Source organism: Nipponia nippon, unplaced genomic scaffold (genome assembly GCF_047370975.1).
Source record: "Nipponia nippon isolate SJK-2023a ecotype South Korea unplaced genomic scaffold, ASM4737097v1 scaffold_4, whole genome shotgun sequence".
In the NCBI taxonomy this organism is placed as follows: domain Eukaryota; kingdom Metazoa; phylum Chordata; class Aves; order Pelecaniformes; family Threskiornithidae; genus Nipponia; species Nipponia nippon.
The window spans coordinates 13,186,460-13,209,295 of record NW_028262358.1 but is presented as its reverse complement, the minus strand read 5'-3'; the positions used below and the strand labels follow the sequence as shown (position 1 = coordinate 13,209,295).

Sequence of the window (22,836 nt, the reverse complement as noted above, 5' to 3'; positions counted from 1 at the left end):
GGTTGTCTGTGGGACACAGTTGCTGGGCTTTGTCTGTTTTTACACAGGCTTTAGCATGGGTCTACAATTCATGCAATGAACACAGGTGAAACAAAACCCATGGACAGATCCTTGCTGGTGTAAATGGGTTGAGTTCAGCTGAGTCATGCTGGTTTATACTGGCTGAGGATCTGATACTAAATCCATTGGTTTTCTTAACCCAGCACTCCTCACGGCAGGTGGAAAGCCACCTTTTTAACTGGGTGCCACCCTATAGCACTAATTTCAAACAGCTTTACACATACTTAGTGACCCTGATCAGATACAACATTTTCTTGTGGGGGAAGCTCAGTGACAGCTAAAGACACACGAGAGGCTAGCTTGTCTCGAGGGTGTTCTAGCTGTCACTCAGCCAGCTGTGTGCCTCAAGCCCATGCTTGTCCCCGAGGAAGATGTGTGTGAAAAGGAGCCGTCTTGTCCCTCCCTTGGGCATGTACATGCAGATGAGGACTTCGAATGTGTGGATTTGGAAGCTATTTTGGCATGTTCTGCCCTAACTGTATCTCAGATCTTTCTCCTGCTGCTGCCGCTGCACCACCACGTGCCTTTTTTTTTTCTCCTCCTATTTAAGCCTCCTTACTTCCAAAAAGCTCTGTTTTTCACCCGCTCCTCTCTGTGGGGGGAAGTAGCTCCTTTGGGAGCTTCGAGATGAGGCTGAGATCATGTGAGGCTGGACATTCCTCTCCTGCTTCTGCTGCAGCCGGCTCCCACTGCTGCTCCGTGTGCTGTAGAGTCTGGTGCTCACGCCCTCAGCGCTCCTCGGCAGCTCCTTCAGAGACCTGCTCAGCTGCTTGCCTTTGCTGTGGAACATCTCACGCTTGTAAGTACTGCTGCTTACAGGAGTGCAGCTCTTAGGCAATGGCTGTAAGGCATGATCTGTCCTCTCTGGTTCTGATGTGAAGTTAACAGGCCTAAGGAAGCAAATGTCTAAGCTGGACTCGGAAGAGGCTGGGGAGCAATTCTCAAAGAGAGTGAGATTTTGGAAGGCATCATCTTCATAGGGGCCTGGCAGGGTGAAAACCTCCCCAGGGTAGTCAAACTCTTCGTAGCTTGGTGCAAAGTTCCTCGCATCCTGCAGCAGCTCCACAGAGGTCCTGATGGCTCTCTCGGTGTTTCCCACCGCATCAGCTGGTGGTGCTTCATACTCCATTTCAGGGATGGATTGTAAGGGAGCTGTCAGAGCCTTGAGTTCCTGCTCTGTGAGCTGAGAGGATGCAAGGATGTTCTCTGGCCTCTCATGTTTTCTACTTTCCATTTCCCAGTCAGGGGGCTTTACAGCCTGGATGTTCTCCATCACGGTTGGCTGGGGTTTCTTCATCTGGGGCATCAAGTGCCTTAAAAATAAGAAACAAAACGAAACAAAAAAAAAAAAAAAACAGAAGGAAGTGGAATACTAAAGGATGACCAAGAGACAGCGTGACAAGCCCCGCTCCCCCCTTGCTCCCCCAGCCCCATTCTCTTGCTTTTAAGGCCAAAAGGTATTTTCATATCTTGGAGAACAGCAACAGAGCTGCCACTAATAGAAATTGCCTGGCTGGGTTAGCAGGAGCAAACTTGCAGGGGTAGAACTGCTTATCCAGTAGCTTTGGCTGACTTTTGTGCTCTACACCATGAAATGAATAGAAACTGAGATGAGAAGCCAACTGCTCTATCTTTCTCCTGTTCATCTGCATCTTGGATTTTTACTTTCCTTCTCTTTCTGTAATATAGGGGCTGTGCCTTACTTTCCTGTAGTCTGATTGTCTTTTCAGGTGGACAAGGTTCGTCTCTTGGTTAGGGTGACTCTGTCCCCAGAAGTGTGTCAGGAGTACTTGGAGGGCTCCTTCCCTCTGTGTGTTCTAGGTAAGTCATCAGAGAGTAGTGCAGGGTGTGCACCTCCATGGCCCTTAACAAACACTACTTGGGAAAGTCCCACTGCCATCTTCTGGAGACATAATGAATGGAGTGGGGGAACAGAAACCTTGTGACGTTCAAGATGTGCAGAGCTCTGCATCTGGGGCAAGATAACGCCATGCATCAGACCAGGCTGGGAGAGTTAGGTTGAGCAGCAGCCCTGGTGTGAACTTGGGGTTATAGCCAATGCCAGGGTAAAGATGAGCTGACAGGATGCTCTCATGGCAGACAAGGCAAACCCTGACCTGAGCTGTATTAGGAGCTGCATGGCCAGCTGAGCCTGGAGAGTTATTTTCCCCGCTTCTGCTCAGTGCTGATGAGGCCCCCACCTGGACCCATGGTGGGTCCTTAGTTCTGGATGAATGTGGGGAAACTGGGGAGGCGCAAGCTGAGGCTACCAAGATGGGGACCTGGAGCATCGTTTCTGTGAGGGGAGGGAGATTGGCTGGGGTAGTCTGTTGTGGAGGCGGCTAGGGATTGACCTGATAACACTACCACAGAATGATGAAGCCAAACTCTTCTTGTTAGTGTCAAATGATGTAAGGAAGCACAACAGCCACAAATTGCTGACATAAGAAAAAAGGCAAGTCTAGTGTGCTTCTCTGATCATCATCTCAGTTGGCACCTATCAATAGGCTAGAAATGGCCAAAGATTGCCAGGTGCTACCAGTAGCCCTGTCTTTCTTGAATTAGTCTTGTGTCTTTTTGAACCCATTTGTACTTGCATCTTGTGATAGTGAGTCTCATCATTCAATGACATGCTGTGTGGAAAAGTTTTTTGTTTTTTTTTTTGCTAGTCTGAGACCTTGGTCATGTTTCCTAGCTCTTGTAATGTTGACAGTGAATAATATGGAGTGTTACTATGCACACCGCTGCCAGGCCAACATAAATACATGACCTCCCTGGTACACTTGTTAAGACAGCTAGCAAGAGCATTGACAGCCCTGGGTAGAGCTCTGAAATGTTTTCTGCTTGTAAGCCATATGGTAGGGGATAGCAGGAAAGAGCCAGCCCTTCATCTCTCTATGCATACACAGGGAGTAGTCTTGGAAGTGACAGTCTGTAATTGCCTAGTGTCACTGGCATAGTATGGGTGAGGAGGGAGTTTTCAGCCTACTTTGAAAGCCTTCTACTAGGACAATAGGCTTACGGGGTTGTTGTGCCAGAGGAAGGTGCTGGTGGGAACGACTGTATTGTCTCTTCAGAGTGGATCCCGCTGTCCCGGATAGATGTCGCACTCGGTGTTGGAGAAACTTCTTGGCTCGTACACTGGGAGGTGAGACCTTTGTACAGCTTCACCAGGGATGACCTGAGGGAGGAGAAATCCATCGTCGTGCTAAGAAATAAGGCAGGGAATGAGCACGAGCATGTGTAGAATCACAGAAAACAGGGCTGGGAGGGACCTTAATATTCCCGTTCACCTCTTCCCACCCCAAGGAAGGACCTGTTTCACCTAGTCTGTCCCAGTCAGCAGGGTGTCCTGCTTTCTTTCCTGTTCTTAATGCCCCTCCTGATAGCAGTCCCTCCCCAGCAGTCTGCTCCAGCCCTTTACCACCCTCCATATTTGGAAGCTTCCCCTGAAGTTTGATCTTGTCCTACTCCCCCAATGAATCATCACAAGGAGCAAAGGCAACTAGATTTTGATTTTAGTAAAAAGTCTTGATTTCAGGGAACTCTTCTGAACCACAACTTGAAAATCTACATTCAGGGTCATTTCTATCACAGTTCATCTCAAACAGGTTATGGGAGGTTTTTGTTTCTCCCACCCCACTCCCCCAGTAAAATAAGATAACACTATTCTTTCTCAGTCTTAGCCTATGAGGGCTTCAGGCAACAGTCTTGGCGTTCACCAGGGCTCCAAGCTGCCAAAGCAGCTAAGTCCCCATGTATTCTCCCACTGGGGAGTGACTTTGCCATCAGCTTAAGGAATCAAATGTTCCCATGAAACACGTGGCAGCTATGTTTAGAAGGATTAAACTGATTTTCCTTTCACTGTCAGAGTTAGACAGAAGGGCCCACCCCACATCTGACCTCAGTTTGGTGGACAAATGCCAATAGTGGGCCTTCTCCAGCATTCATATGCAAAGGGTTTTGTTTTATTTCAACAGAGCAGTGTGCCTGTTGATTTTGCCTGGACGTAAACCCCCTGTTTCCAGGCTTCCCACACACCTCCCTTTCCCTGGTGATAGAGAGAATGAGCTGATGTGCTTACTTCTTCAGCTTTTTCCTCTTCTGTATAAGCAGGTCTTCATTGCATTGGAAGAGAAGGCTATAGTGTGAGATGAAAACCCGGAGGCGCTGCACACACACCAGCAGCAGGTAATAGTCGGGATGCTCTTGCTCCGTGAACTTCAGGACATTCTGGGGCACAGAGGAGAGCAGGCTGTTTGGAGGGTGTCCTAACCCTTTCTGGGGAGAAGGTGCTCTTGGGACCATGGATTAGTGCTCTGGAGTGCCTGTGGCACTGCCCTGTGGGAGCATGGTGGGAGCTCTTCTAGGCAGCACCAGTTTCTGAGGGACTTGGAGGGGGCCTGCCTCCTACTACTCCCAATGCAAATGCACAAGTAACCACTGTAACTAATCATGGGGTGGGTGGGTGATGCACTGGGTGAGTTTAGCATTGGGTAAATAAACCAATCTCTTGTTTTTATAGAGCTTGCTTTCTGTGTCATTTGCCTTGTCTGAAATGTTTTAGTACAATTTTGATAACCCTCCTGTGAACCAGAGCTTTTTATCAGCAACCTCTGTGTAGGAAAGGTTGTTGGGCCCTAGGAGCCTCTAGCCCTCTCAAGTCTCTCAGCTAACAGGAATGTGGACCACTCGGCAAAGAGGCCAGCTCTGTTACAGGAGTTAGCTCGGAGCTCACAGTAGATGTGCCCCATCTCTGGCCTTCTGTTCTCCCAGAGCACCAGGCAGCAGAGCTTTCAGCTTCCCAGGGGACAAAAGTTGGTTCTGTCAGGCCAGATGGAGAAACTGGCAAATAGAAGCAAGCTTCAGGTGAAAATTATGAAAGTAAGCTGTTCTCAGCTGGCTTTCCCTTTCAGAGTTTTTTTTCAGAGAGCCCACTGGGTTAGCCAGAAGCCCTGTGCCTGTACAGGTCGGAATACCAGCTCGGAGTTAAAAGTCACATGTTTGGGATAAGAGTTCAACAAGACAGTTTCCATCCTGGGGCCCTACCTGTAGATGAATAAGGTATTCAGGGATTCGCTGGACTATATGGAAGAACAGAATGTAGAGATCAGACTTGATTTCTTCTTCTACCTGAAATAGAGAAAGCAACTTCAGAGTCTCTCCCACCCATAAAACATGTCTGCTTCCAAATAGTTCTGGGGTTTAATGAGTAGTTATGCTGTAAGTAGTTATAACAGTTCACGGGAGCACGCCAGTCAAGTGGCAGTTGTGCGTGACAACTTGTTGCGGTCTTCATCTTGTGCGTGACAACAAGTTGTGGTCTTCATCTTGCTTTTGGAAGGGATATTTGCAATTCTTTCCACCAGCAATACTAGTCCTAAGGATGAAATTCCTTAGGTGGGGGATTATCTATGAGGGATACTCAGCTTTAATTAAGTAGGGGTGTATGTTTAAAGTGCACTGGAGGGGTGTATGTTTAAAGTGCACTAGCTAAGTTTCATTGAAACCCTAGGTAGATGCTATTGTTCAGAGTGAAGTTCTTAGTTTAGTCCCAAATGAATTGAACAAAATGCGATTGGCTTCTAAATTAAGATGTCTTGGAAGCGAGCTAGTGTGGGTTAGTAATTGCACTTTAAAACTACCTTTATATTGAACTTTCCTAGTTTAAACCAAGAATCAAGGGTGTGAGACCAAATACCTGAAGCTGAACAGTAAAGACTGTTTTCTCTCTAAAGCACTTACAGCCTCACTTTTGGTCTCCCTTTTTGGATGAGTCCTCCATTTTCCTGTTGCCTGGGACAGGTCTGGATAGCACGTGCATACGCAAGCTTTCTGGGAGGTTTGATCTGAGACATTATCACATCACAGCAGAAATACAGCTTTGGTTACACACAGCGATGAACACATTAAAACTGCCTTTTATAGGTGCTTGTCAGCCATGGCAACGTTCAGGAACCTGACGTTTGGTAACAGAACAAGTGGATTGGCAGAAGAGTCCTATCGTGGGCAGGCATAATAGGAAGAGATCCAGGCTTGCGTGTTGCCATTATGTGTCTGGTAAGCAGGCAGGAAGTTTACCTCCTTCAAGATCACCACGTGGATCAGAGAGATGCATTCTGGCAGGTCCCTCAGGTAAGCAACGTAGTAGTCCAGAAAATTATTCTTACAAAAGGAAGAAAGAAAAGAACAAAGAAACTTGAGAGATTTTTGGTCATAGAGCCAGCCAGAACAAGAAACTGTTGATTCCCCACCATCACTCCTGGGAGCTCATCAGTGCAGCAGAGCTGCTAACTGTGTGAAGCTTTCAGGGCTTGGGACTTCTCAAGAAAGGCTGTTTAATAAAATGTGTTCAGCTGTTGAGCACAGTGTATAAAGCTTTATAGCAGATGGGAGGAAGAAGCTTTTATTATTTAAGACTCTTAAAATTTATAAAGCATCAGATGATTTTTTTACACGTCCTTCCAGGAGAGGTCCCACTGCTCGCCAGGGGTTGGGCAGACCTTCACCCTGAGAAGGAGGTGCTGTTTTACTTGGGGCTACAAACCATGCAGGATAAGGGGCCTGCCCACCCGCTTGTCATAACTCTGAGCAAAGTGCATTGGGGAAGGGGAGCCTAAGAAACACGCTCTTTTCACACCCTCACTGTGAACAACTTGACATCCAAGCTGTCGAGGCTCATGTGTGGCTCCTGCAACCAAGTCTATGTCTTGTGCATTTATTATAGGGCTGTGCTGTGTGGCTGCATGCCCCCAGGGAGGGTCTGGCATGTGGGCTCCCTGACCAACCAAGTACTACAACAAAGGCGCTACCATGCACCAGGACTCTGCTCAGCTCCAAGGAGGCTGGCTGAATGTCCTTACCCAAGCCACAGCTTCACAGCACAGCCCCTCTGCTGCAAGGTATCTCAGCCCACCTGTGGGCCATCAGCACAATATCATAGCAGAAGAGTCCAGAGAGGTCTAGAACATACCTCATCATTTGTTAACTTCAGGAAGATGTCTCCTAGGATCCCTTGTCGTGGCCAGCTCAGGACTCGCTCCTGCAGAGCGTGAAGTAAATCGACATGCTGCTGGACCAGGTACCGCAAAGAGTTGGGGAAGAAACTGAAGGGAGATGATATCAGACTGGTTACACGGAGCAGAAGCTCAGCCCTAAGCATGTACTGCTGAAGTGTGCATTCATGGGCAGTCAGCACAGGCTTGCTTTAAACACAGGTATTAACTGCTTTTATGGGAGTCCTGGCTGCACCAGATGGCCCTGTTTTGGCTGCTATGTACATGCAGGTACCCTCTCCAGTAGGCTATTATTACAGTGTTTTGAAGGTTTCTTAGGCTGGCTCTCCAGTGCACTGTGTAGCTGACCAGAATTTGCAGAACTAAAAAGCCCAAGGCGATGCTGCTGTGGTTAGTGAAGCAGGACCATGGTCCTGAGCCATCCCATGGAGTGCTTGGAGGAGAGCTCCCCAGCTTTGTATGTTGTCTCACTTGTCAGGCCTTTTAGCAAGCCAACCCTTTGATGCAGAACTAGTCAAAATGTGCTACTGCCTTTCTGTCATTTCATGCTGATTTCATCCAGAATCAGAATGAAGACGTCAAATATAAAAATACTTTGCCAGATGGAAAGGTCCCAGGGAAAAAGAGTAAAAATAAAAACTCACTTTGGACTATCATGCTTCAGTTTCAACTGCGTGTGTCATGTAACTGCTTAAATGAGTCCACATCAACCCATGTACCACATGTCCCACAGTGGACTTCTGTCAAATGACTCCTTGGATGTGGGACTCCTAGGGACAGTGGAAAGAGCCAAAAAAGAGAGAGCTAGCAAGGACTGGGCTCCCCAAATGTGCTTAGGGGCTGGGAACTCCCAGGCCAAAGCTGAGTGAATGGGGAGAGCTGTAGGAGCTATCCCATCCTGGGAACTAAGACAGCTGCCACAGGGAATGGCCTTTACAAAGAGCTGGGTTTAACTGCTGAGCTGGGTCTGTCCCACTGGTCTTGTAGCTGTGTGTGAATACATGTGTATGTCTGTATATATTGATACCTGATGGATGGCCGCCACTAGCCAGGGGCTTATGCCCACAGCAGCTTCTAGAGCTGGAGCTGTGGACTGGGAGATGAATGCACAAAGCTTTGTTCCCACCCAGGCAGAAGTCATGCAACCTAGAACAGGAGACTGATGGGACTCAGAAGGAGACTGAAATGAAGTAGCAGTGAAACGGTTTGGGATGCAAGATGGACAAGATGCAAGGACAGGAAGGAAAGTCTTTAATCACTGCAAAAACCTTCCAGTGCCTCCAATTTTCAACTAGAAATAAGCTCTAAGTGTTCAAAAATCTCTCTGTGGATGAAAGAAAAGTGGAGAAAGGATGATGCAGAAAGAATATTGACTGAAGAAAACTCCCCAAAAGAGAGAGCACACTAAATCAAATACCTTCTCTCTTTGGTGCTCCTTTTCACATCTGGCCCTTGCAATGTGGCCTTGATCTTCAGGATTAGGGAAAGGTTGATGACATATTTCCTTTCTGACTCCAGCAGCTCCAAAGCGATGTTCTGCCTTTTGGCTTCCAGAAGATAATGGTTAAGTTTAAAAATAAGGAAATGCTGACCTCAAGGACAGCCTCATGTTAGACTGGTGATCTGACATTAAATCATGAAAGGAGAAACTGTCAAAAAGTGACACCAATGTCTTGTCTTGTCTTTGTGTGTCTGCTTTCCCCAAAATATAAAATTCTAGCCTGATGCTACAGCATGCCCCAGACGTGACTGAAGCCAGAGTTTGCAAAGAAGGCTCCAAAGCAAATGTATTTTCTCCTATGAATACCATTTTTTTTCTAAGAATAACAAAACAAGCAATCAAAGGCAAAATAACTTATACCAGGGATTCACATCCAGTTTCCTGCAGCATGAGAAGTTATATTTTTCACCCGCTTAAGCAATTACACTGTCACAATCCCATCAGTACTCTGAACCTGCCAGGCCTTGGAAAGGAGAATGGATGTCCTGGGTGCAGAGCAATTCCGTCAGTGGCACAGACCAGCAAATACAAAGGCCAGAAGCCTTGGAGGCTGACGCCCTAAGACATTCCCCCCCACACACCCGCAACAGGAGAAACTGGCCTTGCGTGTCTCCCTCTGTAGAAGCTGAGTACTGACCAGCTCACACCAGATGTGAATGCGGCTTTGAGCCTCTCTAGCCTGTTTTCCGCTCTGTCCTTACCAGCCAAAGAAGGTTCACATATAATGTTGTCTGCTGAGCTGTATCTGCTTTGGCCCATGTCTTTCCCTCTCTCTGGTTGCTCTTTGGAAATGTATTCATCTCCCCAGTCCTTGGTGTCCTTGGGCTGCTTCCACACTGTTGCTGGCAGATGCACTTTCGACTGCCCCTCTGTTGTCAAGGAAGGCTTGAGGCTGTCGTCTGTCTCTATGGTTGCTCCTGCAATGACAAACAGCTGGATGGATCTTGACATCTCAGTTGACAGGTTATGCTACAGCAGGCAGCTAACCTGCATTATCAGCCATCTGAAGTACTGGAAGGAGAGTTCGAAGCATTCTTTGTGCTTCACGAGGGCTGTAGCCTTGTAGCGTTAATTTACAAACAGAAGCACAGTTGGCAAGCACTTTGGCAGAACAAGGTTTGCACTCTTTCAGCATTTATTTTCAGGCCAAATAAGGTCCAAAATCAGACACGTGTTAGAAAAGAAAAAACATATATTCCAAGTATGGTTGCACTTTGGGGTTTGGGGATGTTTCAGGACTTGGTAATACGACACTTATTGGCAGGTATTGTAGAGACAGGAAGTATTATTATAATTTGGATTTAAATGCTGTTCTCAACGGATGTAAACTGTCATGGCTCTTAAAATTTTTGTTAGTGTGATGTGATTATACAGCAGCAGCAGGACTGGTAGTCTGAGGCTATTAAATCACAGAGAAGGTAGGGGAGGGTGCAGGTGCATTAGAGCCATTGGGCTGGAATTGCTTTAATGCAAATACTTTGAATTTGGGTTGCAATGGACCATTTTCTGTAGCTTTTGTTCTCTCTTTTTTTCAAGTGGATTCGAGCAAAAGAGCCATCCCGAACAGTGCAAACATCTAATCGTTGTTCTCATGTGTCCTTTTGCTGGCCAGGATCCTTAGTGTCCCTTTACTGTACCCTTCTCTTACTTCTGACCAATTTTTATTTTTGCTAGAAAAACCTCCTCTGTTACTATTCAGACATGTCTACAAGGAATCTGCAAGCTGGTGGGCAAATAAACAGCTCACCAGTTCTACTGGCGTGTAGCTACTGCAAAGACCATCTCTTCCCAAATGGCAAAATGGCACTCTCATTATTCTTTGCCATTATCAGTAAGCTTCAATTCTTCCTTCCTGCAAAAGCACTTAGAACCTGTGAAAGCAGCAGCAGAAGGGCTTTCCCCACCAAATATCAATCCTTTGCATTGTCTGTCAGGTATTTGGCACTTCAGGGTTTGCCCTTACGTTTCAACTGCAAGTATGAAAATGGAGGTACACGGCAAAGTGAAAGACATTTCTGTGAAATGTGTTCCCTGAAAGCATTTCTTCAGTGCAGTAAAGCAAGCACTATAATTGAATCATTGTCCTACTGTTTTTTGACAGTTTGATATTTTCCTACCTGGACCTGCTACGACTTTCACACTTCCTTCTCCCATTGGCATGATCCTCGTGTCAGACACTGTTGAAGTACAAAGGGAAACTTTACAAGAGAAGACAGCTGTAGAGCAGGCTTCCTCCTGCCAAGCCTAGTCAGTATGGTTAGATCCTCCAGTCTTTCACATTTTTGCTATGGAAACACCCCTGTTAGATCTTCCACTAAGGAGGATCTCTACTGTTGTGGCCCTTGTTGCGTCTTTGTTTCAGTAGCACCTGCCGACAGGCTAATGTGGGGGTCCCTCTTGTGCTTGCTGCTGTATGACTGCAGAGGAACATGAAAAGTCTTGGCTTGTCCTTGCTCAGTAGGTGCACATTGGGTAGAAGGCACCCAGCAGGCAGAACAAGAGGATGGAGGCCTGACACAGAGACACGGCTGCCGTTTTGGGTGGAAAGGAGCTTATTGAAGAGTGGAGGGATGAGACGACTGGAAAGAAAGGGGCAGTGGGAGAAGTGGGTGAGAGAGGCGGATGTGCAAGAGGGTTGTAAGGGAGAGAGCTAACATACCACCTCAGAGTAGGGCAGAGGGGGGCCGTGACTGGCCAGATTCTGAGCAGAAGAGAGTAGCAAACAGCACATGGTTTTCCTCCAATATCTGCCTTTGTTGACATTTTAAATGTAGTGTGTATATGCAAGGAGCAGTAACACCAGTAGCCTAGGGTGTATATGTACCAGCTCCCATGTCCCCTGGTCAAATCAACCACTGGTATGGCCCCTTGATGACACCAGGTGTTCTCTGTCAGCCCAATCCCTGTGCTCCTCCTTTCTGTGCCCTGCTCCCTTACACGGTAACAAATCCACAGGTTGTAGGATTTTTATCAGGGGCTGCTACTTGGCTCTGTGTCTGTGCCACTAGCACTACAGGGAAGAAGATCCCTTTCCTTGGAGGAGGCAAGCAATGGCTTTTAGGATAGTGTTCACAGAGCAGCATCTCCTGAATCCAGGCCAGCACCAAGGTTGCTATCCTGAGACACTGTGCCGAGGTGCGTGCACAGACCCAGGAGCAGTGCTGCCGAGGGGAGCACCCCCATTCTCTTTTTGTGCTGCTGGCACCCGAGGAAAACTTGGTGTCCTCTTACACTAGTGACCTTTTTCTGGATGTTTTTTCCTGAGGAAGGCACTGCATTTGCCTACTCTATTTCCTACCTTTTTCGTAAGTCACGTTGTGTAAGAGACTTGTAAAATCTTCATTGATCAGCACAGGTTCTGGGAGGTTAATGGATCGAAATGGGCTGCCCTGGAGAGGTGTAGGCACTGTCTGTGACCCATGATCATCCTTCTGTGCTCTTCTGTACAAATACAAAGAATGAGACCAGTTGGAAAGTATCAATGCTACAGGTGAAGCGCCTACACTACAGTTGTGGCAGACATCAGTATAAGTACAAGCACAGAGTCAGAAGTAGGACAACTCCAGCAGAGACCAGGAAAGGAGTTGGCTTTGATGCAGTGCATGAACAGTGTTCTGGAAGTAACTTCCACTGGCTACAGGAGAAGGTTATTTCAGATCTGTTCTTTTGCAGAGTATTTTTCACCTAATTAAATGGCTTAATTAGCTAAGGGGCTAGCCTAGATTTGCAAAGTGTTTGCATCAAGGCAGCTGTACACCCATCATTAAAACTCTGTTTTCAGAAGGAGGCTAATCAAGGCCAAGGTGGATGAGCCGTCTGCTTCATCGCAGCAACAGTGTGGCCCAGCAGTGGGCAAACGTGCTCCTGCATGACCCTGCTCAGAGAAGAAAAGGCTGGTGACCGGAAAGCAGAGCATGACTGCACCATCAGGAGCCCGCTGAGTCCTGCACACTTGGAAGGGGAAACTGCAGTGCTATTGTCTGGATGGGGGTGGCTTAGCAATAGCTTGTGATAGTGAAGGCTCCTGACTTTCAACAATATTCCTGCCCCAACATGTCTCTAGCAGGTCTGTGTGTTTCACCAGGCCCTGGTTTCCCTGAGAGTTACTGGGGCTATTTTGCTGTTGGAATCCCAGTGAGGTGTTGGTGTTTTTCTGCTGTGTTTGCTCTGTGGGGTGTGTGTCTAAAAGCCTGGGGTGAACTGAAGTCTAGAGCTTCCAGTAATAATCAGGGCTGATACACATGTCCAGCCAGGAAAAGATTAAGAAATTAAGCTATAAGGAAATGAACAAAACGGACACCACAGCTAATCAGCACTTCCGGAGCCCTGGTGTTTGGGCCCTTACTTAGCTTTCACTTTCCGTGATTCCCGCCGCTTCTCTTGCTGCAGCTGCTCAATTTTCTGTTGCATTTCCTCCTGCTTGGCACTGATTTCTTCAATCATTGACTTTGCATCGCTGAGCTCCTCCTGAGAAACAGGCAAAAGCACGGCATTCCCAGGGTGCCCATCAGCCTTACATAGCACAGCTTTGAATGCTGGCTGGTGTGCACTAGAGATGCTTCAGAGTGCTGCGGAGAGTGGCTCTGTGATTAGACACCCTTCCTTTGCAAGTCTAGTGTGTAATACATGCCACGCACAGCATGGCAATCCTGAATTCAACTACAGGCAACTCACCCAAGCTGGCGTGATGTCACATGGTTAAGGCACTGGTGGGAGATGGAGACATAGGGCTTCATCCACCACCAGTTGAAAGCACTGAGAGGACTCCTGCCTTTAATGGCATTTGGAGGTGGGCTTGAGGAAGCACGTTTCCCTCTGCAGTTCTCCAGCATGTGTATTCACATGTTGCACTTGGTTCAGATCCCAGTGTCATCACTCACATGTATAAGCTTTTGCCAGTCAGGCCTTGGAGCTGCCTTTTTAGCCTGGTTTCCTAAGGAAATGAGGCCCTCTGTAAACTCCCTGTCAGCACATCCTCCCTCAGGCAGTTTCAACCAAGCCTTGCTCGGATGTAGAGCTCTCTGATGCATGAAGTTCCTGCAGGTTTCATCAATGTGAGCAGCAGGATGGAGGAGAGAGACTCAAAGAGTTTCTTGTCAATCGAAGGACAGGGATTTTCCCCAAGCAAGGAGGTAGCTTCACTGGGAGCTCAACATCTGGACAGTCAACATGGGGATGAGGCAGAGGGAGAGTCTTTGCCCCTCCTGTTGCTTGCATAATTCCTTGTATCTGGATTTTAAAACCCCCTTTTCCCCTATAACAATGTCGTGGATAACCCTGCCTCTGGTTGCTCTGAGACCTCTGCCATGTGCCCTTACACTTCTTGTCTCCCTTGCTCACCTGGGACCACAGGGCTCCTTTTGCCCGGTGCCATCCGTCTCTCCCTGTCACAGGGTCAGTAACAGGCTTTTCCAGTAAGCAGCCCTCTTTAACTTCACGAGGTATTATTGACTCAGCAAAACCCCATGGGGAAAATTTACCATAAAAACAATAAAACAGTTCCTCTGCCTGCCTCCTCACAGGCAGTCATCCAGTCTCTGCATGGAGACGCTGGCTGGTTTAAAGCCTTCTTGCTAGGCTCTCTCTCCAGTCCTTTGTCTTTATCCTCTTGGGCCAGATCAAACCAGGCAGCACTTCCTCCCAGCCGTGTGGGAATGCAACTTCAAAAGGCTTTAAGGTTTTGTGTGAATTCCCTGTTCCCCAGAGGCTTTGGTTCCTGCAGGAAATGCAGGAGACCTGACCCAGGGAGAGGTATGGCACAGTGGCCCAGCGGCAGCCCGTGAACACGCCATATGCCTGTTGCATGTGCAGCCCAGAGCAAGGGTTGCTTGTGCTTCAGGGTAGCTCGCGGCACTGCCTCATGGGCCATCGAGAAGGCTAAATGGGCCAGGGCACGGGTTACGTTTGGGTTGGAGCAGTCAGGGGAGACACAAAGCCAAAGGAAGTGCACCAGATACATCTGAAACAATTGCCAGCTCATTTTCTTTGCAAGCAGGAACGATTGATGGAGGCAGGGGAATGCTGCCCCATGCCACCAGAGCTAATGTGGCAGGTGTGCAGCCCCCCCCGCAGGTCACGCTCCTACCTTGAACGTGTTGAGGGAATTCTTCATCTCGGCCACTTTCTCTTCCATGGCACAGCGGCAGCTCTTGACCTTCTCCTCCAGGGCGTACTCGCCATGCTGGATTCGCGACAGCTCCTGCATCGCTTCTGTGAAACCCGCTTTCAACTCAGAGGCTAATGCCTGCAACTAGAGGAACCACAAACACGGTGGGTTCAGTCCCTCCTCCCAGATGCAGCTGGCTGTGTCCCCGAGGGTCACCCCTGGTTCAGTGGCATGAAGGCTGGGTGTAACCCATCCTGTAAGGTGCTGTCCTCTTTCTCCTCCTCCTGTCATGGCTAGGAGTCATGGGGGGAGGTTTGATCCCTGCTGCAGCCTCAGTACAGGGTAGGAGGTGTTTGTCTTGGGCAGTCAATGTGCCCCTTTTTAGACTCACAGTTTTTCCAGGCTCCTTGGCAGTTTGCAGCCTGTCAGTCTGTAGAAGGACAGGACAGCCTGAAACATGCCAAGAAGGTTTGCAATAATAGCAGCCAGATTATCCATCCCCAAAGCAGCTGAGCAATCAAGAACATGTCCGTTTTTGAGCAAGTCCTCCTCCCCCACATGCTCGTGGGGCTGGTGCTTTCCCCAGGCAGGTCTAACACCTCCTTGCTCTCCAAGGGCTGTGGAGAAGCTCTGTCCTTGGTCAACGGGCCCTTTCCAGGGAAGGAGGCAGCTCTTTAACTCGTGATGGGGAGGGAGCGGGAGGTTTTCCCCTGGCATACAGTGACACTGTGCCCACTCTCCCTGTTTTCTGTCCCTAGAGGCCCTAGCGCTGCTGAAAGAGCTCACAACCTAAGCTGGAGGCAGCCGGTTGATGGCCGGGCAAAGCAGGAGACAGAGCGGGGCGAGCCAGGCTGGCATAGCGAGCAGACAAGGCAGGTGTGGAGGTGGGCAGTGAGGGGAGGTAGGCGGCTTGCAGAGGGCTAAGCGGGGACACCCTCTTCAGGGGCAGCTCGGGCTGGCGACCCTGAACTCTGCCCCCACTGCAGTGAGCAAGGCGCTCGTTCTGCCTGCACAAAGCCCACGGCGAGGTCGCGGCCCAAGGCGCTTCGGTACCAGTGGTTTTTACCTTTACAACAGAAATTCGGCCTAACATCTGGTTATAAACTGAGTCCAAAACTGGAGCACTGATGGTAAGAGGACAGCCACCCCGGGGAACTCAGGCGCTTGAGTCCTGTAAATGGAGCAGAGATGGCTTCCGATACCTCGGGGCAATGGCATGCACCATCCTCCTCTGATCAAGACTGGCAGTGTCTTTACAGAGGACATCTGCCTGACATCCCCACTCCTACCCCAGTGCTTACCCCACAGCCCCCAGTCTGGTCTGGCTGGACACACGTTCCCAGAGCTGCCTGGGTAGGAGGAGCGGGGCTGACAGGAGCTGGGACAGGGCAGAGGGGAGCAGGAGGCTGAGGACATCTTCCCTCCTCAGCCAGTCACCCCGGACTCCCCAAGCCAGCTGGAGCTCTTGACCCCTTGGTTCAACCCCTTCACCCACCCTTCCTGGCCACAGCGGACACCTTCCTGTGACACTCCTGTGTCACAAGAATTGTCACCCTGTGACCTGCGAGTGTAGCCTGAAGGGTTACAGGGGCTGCTTGGGGCCATGGCTGCTTAGGGAGGCAATGACCATACTGCTTCTGATGTCTCAGCCTAGGGGGGTGAGCCAGATGGTCTTAGCATCATCAGACATCCTAACATACATGCCTGGAGAAGTGGGGGGAGATAAAGTACTGCAACTGTGCAAAATGTTAATATTCCCATCCCTGCTCACAGGTGCTTGCCACACTTCCACACTGAGCTGACCTTGCCAAGGCAGAGTCTCCCTGCTAGCCTGCATCAGGGCTAGGCATCGCACGCTTTCCTCCGAGTGAAAAGGGGTGATTTGTCAGATCCATCCCTTCTAACTGAAATATTCTATGCTATCTTATGCTATGCATTTTAGAGATCTGCTTCAGGATGGAGATGTCACAGCCTCAAGTCTTGCTAGCAGTGGAGCAGATGGGAAGCTGGCCTTGGAGATAACAATGTCTGGGGAGAATAAGCCCAAAATGAAATGTTTCTGCCCACAAGCCTGGCCATATCCTCCTCGGGTGCTTCCAGAAAGGGGGTAAACTAGACAGATCTTTTGTGAAGGGTACAGGGATGGGAGTCATTGCTGATCTAGAGGTTTCAGAGTCAAAAACTGCTAGGTATCAGCAAAAGTCAGCAACAAGGGACCACTGCAGAGACTTTGGTGTCCATGTGCACCGAAACGCTCTGTGAAAGCAGAGTTCAGGCAGCCAAAAGAAAGATTTGGATTAGAGGCTGGACTAAAATATTCTCTGCATCTTAGAGCAGACAGTCACTTGTTATTTTGGGGTTCACTGTTGGCCAGTCTCTGCTTTTGAAGTCACAGTGCTAGCTTGGTTTATTTGTGTATCCTTCCCAGTGCTCCAGACCCCAGCCTGGGTCTGTCCTGCCCGGTGCATCCTTTCTCGGCCCCATGCAGCTTGCAGCGGCTATTTTACCTGCTGCCCTGATGTTTTTCAGCTCTGTGTGGAAAAACCATGCAAGTAAAATCTCTAGTGAGACCAAGTAACTGTGCTGTGTTCTGTGGGTAGCTGCCCATGAGGAAATGAAGGATTCTCCTCCCGTCTTTACATGACTCTGATTAATAGGGCACTGAGAAGCAGTCACTTGTGACTCTCGCTTGTCCTCCAGCCCAATGAGGATATGAACTCTCTGGCGAAGTCCACCTGGAGAGGGGAGCATGCATTTCCCAACATGGAGGGGAGAACCATGACCACATGGAGGAAGTAATGGTGGCTAGAAGGGAGGAGAAGGGTGAGATCAGAAGACATACAAGGAGCATTTCTCAGGCTGGTTTTGACTCCAGTTTGCAAGAGTGGAGCTAGTTTTTATATATATATATTTATTTATTTTATATAAAACTTATTTTATATAAAAGCAGTTGTGAAATCTCCTTCGCTGAGCCTCTATTTTTGTCTCACCTGCTGTACTGTCCCCAGAGGGTGGACAGGACTGATGCTGCTTCCAGGACCAGAGGCAGCAAAACTGCAGAGCCCCCCCATCCTCCCTCAGCAGGTGCCAGCAATTTGAGCCATTTGCAAAAGATAGTGACTGTCCCTGCAGCCTAAAGCTTTGTTCAGACTTTGAGGCAGCCCAGGGAAGATGGCTGTGGCCAGGAGATGGGGATGGCTTATGGAAGGAAGGGCTGGGATGGAAAGCAGAGGGCAGAGCCTTGGTGAGCTGGGCTTACTGCCCTGGCTCCCACTGAGAAGATGAGAGGGAACCCTTGCTTCCATGAGTAGCTGTGTCCCCACATATCCCCCCCAGCACTAGCCAGGCTGTCCAGGGCTCTGTGTCTCCAAAGGGATGGCTATTTGTATCTTCCACCCTTGGCAGCTGCCTAGGGTCCTTACACTAGAACAGGGCCTGCTCTCAGGGACCTTGAGCTGAAGCCTGTCAAAAACAGTAGAAAACAGGCTCATGATGAAGAAATACTGCACAGGAATAATTACGCTGTTATATCCTAGAAAAGAGCAAAATCCTGTGGCCGTGCAGGAGTACTGTTTGTGTTACTTCCCCCAGCTTATCTACTGTCCATTGCTTTGCACATCTTCTTATGTGGCTGATCTTATGAGGAGCGGCTGAGGGAGCTGGGGTTGTTTAGTCTGGAGAAGAGGAGGCTGAGGGGAGACCTTATTGCTCTCTACAACTACCTGAAAGGAGGCTGTAGCGAGGTGGGGGTCGGTCTCTTCTCCCAAGTAACAAGTGATAGGATGAGAGGAAAGGGCCTGAAGCTGCGCCAGGGGAGGGTTAGATTGGATAGTAGGAAAAATTTCTTCACTGCAAGGGCAGTCAGGCATTGGAACAGGCTGCCCAGGGAAGTGGTTGAGTCCCCATCCCTGGAGGTATTTAAAAGATGGGTAGATGTGGTGCTTAGGGACATGGTTTAGCGGTGGACTTGGCAGGGCTAGATTAACAGTTGGACTTGATGATCTTAAGGGTCTTTTCCAACCTAAACGATTCTATGATTCTGTGATCTGAAGAAGCAAGTAGACGTTGTGTCACCCAGAAGAGGGCTGCCTGAGGATACTGCCTGAAACTAATCTGGCACAAAGTCCAACACTTGCCACAAAGCCTGGATCTGATTTTTCTGAGCTGCATGATGTATGCTTTTACCAGGGAAAAACTAACTTCTAGCACAGTTACTAACTCCTACATTTAAGGGCAGCACTTCTACAGCCAAGCATTAGGAAGGCTTACAATGATGCCTCATAGCAGGAAAGCAGCAGAGCTGTGCTGATTTACAGTGGTAGAGAACCTGGCCCTAGGAGTATATCCAGTATTTATATTCCTAGGCAAGGGTGGTAGGAATAAAGGCAGAGCAGCAGGGTAAGGACTGAAGAGAAGGATGGAGATACTTAAAGGGGCTGCAAGCACTTATCAGTTCTTGTTTCACACCTGTGCAGTCTTTTTTGGTAACTGCAGTGTCCATAGGGCTCTTGCTGAAGCAGAAGGGGACAGCCAGCTGGTAACTTTAATTTAAAGGATGCGTTTGGGTATCCACATCTCAGGTGTGTTTTTCTGGAAAGCAACATGTGTGTGTAGCGTTCCCAGCACACAGTCCCAACAGTGTGCTAGCTTTCCATGCATGTCGGATCCACTGTGCTGGGCCCTTCAGCAACCCAGTCACAGCTCCTGGTTGGAGCTGTCTGGATGGTAAAAGAGGATGAGACAAGAGAAGCACTGACTAGTTAATGGAAAGCAGTATCTTCTCTACTTGCCATGGTGCACTTACAAGCAATTATGGGCATTAGTGTTGCAGTGGTGACAAGGGATGTCTCAAATAGTCAGGGTTTCCAGTTCAGGGATATGTTTCTTTTTCAGAGTATGGCTCCATGTTGAACCAGACCAAGGTTTAAAGTGCTCAAAACTGTTGCGTTTACTGCAGATTGGAAATATGTGGGAAACATCACTGTGGAAACACTGAAACTGCATCTTACAGGAAGGATGCTCCCTGGGCTGTGGTATAGACAGTCTTGTTGCATCCATGGTGGCTAATTGCAGCAAGAATGTCAACTCAAATAGCGGCGGCAGAGCTCTGGAAATCCTAATCACCTTGAGCCAACGTGGGCTCAAAGATAGGGTTTCCAAGCTCCTGGTTGGGGAGCCAGACAGAGACACGCAGCAAGACTCAACGCTCTGGCTGACCTGGCTGCTCTGGATTATCAGGCAAGAAGAGCACCCCATGGTCCAAGGAGCTGTGAGGCTGCCAGGATAACCCAGAGCCCCCCAGGAGACCTGGCCCCCTGCTGGGGAAGACACCCCCGCCCCATGTCAATCAACACATCCTTGCTCCTGGGACAGTTCATCGGATTTGGTGAAAGCTCATCAGAGCTCAGCCATGAAATCTCCCTCCGGCCCAGCGAATTGACATTCTCTAATTGGTGCTAATGATGCCAGCTAATTATCTGAGCTCACAAATCACCTGTCTAAACACAACTGGTTGTGAGCAGAGAAATTTTACTGAAGTGTCTTTTAAGATGAAGCCCGAGATGTGATATGTATGACATTTATTCATGCAGTGTGCACATTTTATTTGCCATGTTCCTTGTAAGTGCCTACATTTTCCCTTCCACTTAATTTAGTTTTTTAACCACTGTTTATCTGTTAGTAACTCTTTAAACTCTTGGAGTTATTTAGGGCATTTTGCTCATCTTTACCTGGGAAATCTGTGTTGCAGGGGTACTCACAGGCACACTTTCAGTCTCTCCTGTGGGAATAAAGAACTTCAGTCAATTAAAATGACTTATTATGGTTGCTATAAATAACTGGAACAGAGGGTTTGAAATCCCTCTTGAGGTACAAATCAGTTTCAAAGTACTCAAGTCTCACTTTAGGAGGTGTGAGCACCATATCATTTGTAAAATAAACTGCAATTATAAAACAGGAATGGCTCACCTAAATCAGACATTAAATTCACCTCATTTGCTGTCCTGTGTCTGTCCAAAGCTGATCCATGCAAAGAGGTGAGAAACCTTGTGTGTGCAATTAGGACTAAATTGCCCCCTGTGAAGTTCAGTTCTGTGTACCAGCCTTTAGTAACAGGTTCCTGAAATTGTGAATTTTATCCTCTACTATATGTGTATGTATTTCTGTTATCTCCACAAAAAGCTGATCTGATCTGTATATTTTAAGCCCTAGGTTATATTTTATCACAATCCATTCCAAGCAGTAATCATGTCTTTTGTAACACCAGAAAAATACATCTTTTCATCAGTTTCATCATTCCTAGGTTTTTGTGGCATTGTGATCCCACCTGATCTTGTACAATGGAGCTAGATTTAACATTTCTGAAACAGACCTAGCTCATGGAGGAGCAGAACTGTTTTGGACACTGCAGAGACATTATCTCTTGGCATAATGTGTTCTTGATTGAAAGCAGGAAGTCTATATTTATTATTTCCTCTTCTAACATTGTCTCTTCGTGCAGAAACCTTCAATTATCCAACAGAAATTATTGCTGTGTGTGCCACCATTGCACTTTGAGGGAATTGCAGTCCAATGGCCATCAGTTCTCATGTTATTCCCTACGTCAGGCTCCCTGGCTGGCCTTCACTCCCAGAAAACACCATGCCACCCAGTTCCTCATCTGGATCTCCTCCCCTTGGCAATGTCACATCATGAGGTGGGTCTTCTCTTGCCTCCAAGAATTTGCTTCACCCATCTCTGCTGTCAGTCACAGACATGACCGGTGACCCCATGCCCAATTCTAGGGGCAGCCAAGCTCCCTCTTTCCATGCTGGCTGCAGATGCTCAGTGCCTTACCCACCTGGGCCTTTAAGACCACAGAAATTCAGTCCTGCAGAGGCTTGAAAAGGGTGCAGGGAGGACTCTCTGCAGTCAGCAAGTGCATGAAGTGGAAAGCTGAAGCCTGGAAGTCAGAGCTTTACAAGGCACAGCTACGTTCTGATTTCTTTACCCCTGAGGGGGAATATGGGTTACTGCCAAGGGCACCTATGAATTGGCCCTGTTCTGGTCTCTAGGATTTGTCCTGATTCAGGGGAACGTGAGCAAATTCCCCAGCGACTCGCGAAAGAGAGAGGCAGAGAAGGAGAGGCCGTGTGCCCCTCTCTGCCCATGTACCGCTTTCTCCCCGTGCTGGCTGGTCTCACAGCTGTGGGGTTGGGTAGCAGGGTCAGACACCGACCCTCTGGGTAATATCCTCTGGGGTTCCTCCTGGGGAGAACAAGGGACAGCAGGCTGATTGGGAGAACTAACCATGACCCCAAACTGCTGGCAGTTTGGGGTCAAAACTCATCAGCCAGCCCGCACCCAGTCCCAAGTTTCATCTTTTAAATGACAGGTTGTTTTCATTTTCAGCTTTGGCCCTTGTGGGTCATCTTTTCAGATCTTCTCTGCAAGCCCATGAACTAGAAACTGACTTTTGGCCTGAAGTGAATGATGAAGCTTTCTCACAATGCCCGGAGCTGAGGCTTGAGAAGGCAGCAGGTGTGTACTGCGATCCTCCTGAATCAAGAAAACTGAGGTACATGTCTGTTCTGATGTAAACGTTACTGCTGGACTCTTACTGTGGGATGGTAATGACTGACCTGAAAAGAGCAAGAGGACATGTTTCTTAATTAATAGCAAATACAAACCAGATGCTGGGAGGAAAGGAAGATGCTGTTTTTGCAAAGTGGTGGACATATTGAATGCTGAGCTTTGTGAAGGGCTAGAGGTGTCAGGTAGAAGCACGGCACGGCAAGGAAGAGCCATGATCTCTCCTCACGTTTTCTTTGGGTGTTTATCAATCTGATATATAATACAGAGGGCTTGACCCAAGCCCTGCAGAAGTCTGTAGGGATCTTCCATTTGGGTTTGGATACAGATTAGTCTGTAATGTCCTTGGACACATTCAAAGCAAGGAGCTGCTCCTGAGCAAGAACAGAAGAGGGGAGAGGATCCCTGCTACTGTGATTTTACTACCCACCTTTGCCATGAGCATGAGCAGAAGCACTCTCTGCATGTACCCAGTCAAAACCCAGATTATTTCTATAAAGTCACTGCTAAGAGCTGGAGCAGAGGAGGCTCCTCACAGTTGCACTGTGGGAAGCAAGGGGCTTTGTGATTATCTCCCAATTTCT

General features: G+C 48.4%; 1 protein-coding gene and 1 long non-coding RNA gene across 9 annotated transcripts in view; one reads left to right on the top strand and one right to left on the bottom strand.

Moving 5' to 3' along the window:
- The window catches only part of ARHGEF33 (Rho guanine nucleotide exchange factor 33), a 32,085-nt gene that overhangs the window by 1,687 nt on the left and 7,562 nt on the right, over positions 1-22,836 (bottom strand). For 3 of the 7 annotated variants that reach the window (XR_015708383.1, XM_087775565.1, XM_087775569.1), the window contains exons 3-15: positions 20,413-20,462; positions 14,663-14,827; positions 12,923-13,044; positions 11,876-12,018; positions 10,695-10,754; positions 9,279-9,494; positions 8,494-8,623; positions 7,034-7,166; positions 6,142-6,225; positions 5,110-5,193; positions 4,145-4,293; positions 3,083-3,268; positions 620-1,373 (exon numbers count right to left, since the gene is read on the bottom strand). Coding sequence is in view for 6 of the 7 variants with exons in the window: in XM_087775565.1 (XP_087631691.1) it covers positions 620-1,373; positions 3,083-3,268; positions 4,145-4,293; positions 5,110-5,193; positions 6,142-6,225; positions 7,034-7,166; positions 8,494-8,623; positions 9,279-9,494; positions 10,695-10,754; positions 11,876-12,018; positions 12,923-13,044; positions 14,663-14,827; positions 20,413-20,462 (2,276 nt within the window). In the remaining variant the exon portion in view is untranslated. Of the gene's footprint in view, positions 1-619; positions 1,374-3,082; positions 3,269-4,144; positions 4,294-5,109; positions 5,194-6,141; positions 6,226-7,033; positions 7,167-8,493; positions 8,624-9,278; positions 9,495-10,694; positions 10,755-11,875; positions 12,019-12,922; positions 13,045-14,662; positions 14,828-15,749; positions 15,855-20,412; positions 20,463-22,836 lie in introns of all 7 variants that reach the window. The other 4 variants (XM_009475800.2, XM_087775568.1, XM_087775567.1 and 1 more) reach the window with 4 other exon arrangements.
- Positions 752-6,987, top strand: LOC148053120 (uncharacterized). Of its 2 annotated transcripts, XR_015708388.1 has the most exons (6): positions 752-859; positions 1,791-1,881; positions 3,138-3,208; positions 4,177-4,251; positions 5,989-6,195; positions 6,788-6,987. It is a non-coding gene; the product is annotated as an uncharacterized LOC148053120 (long non-coding RNA). The 2 variants fall into 2 exon arrangements; XR_015708387.1 differs by lacking the exon at positions 752-859 and having other exon boundaries at positions 1,545-1,881.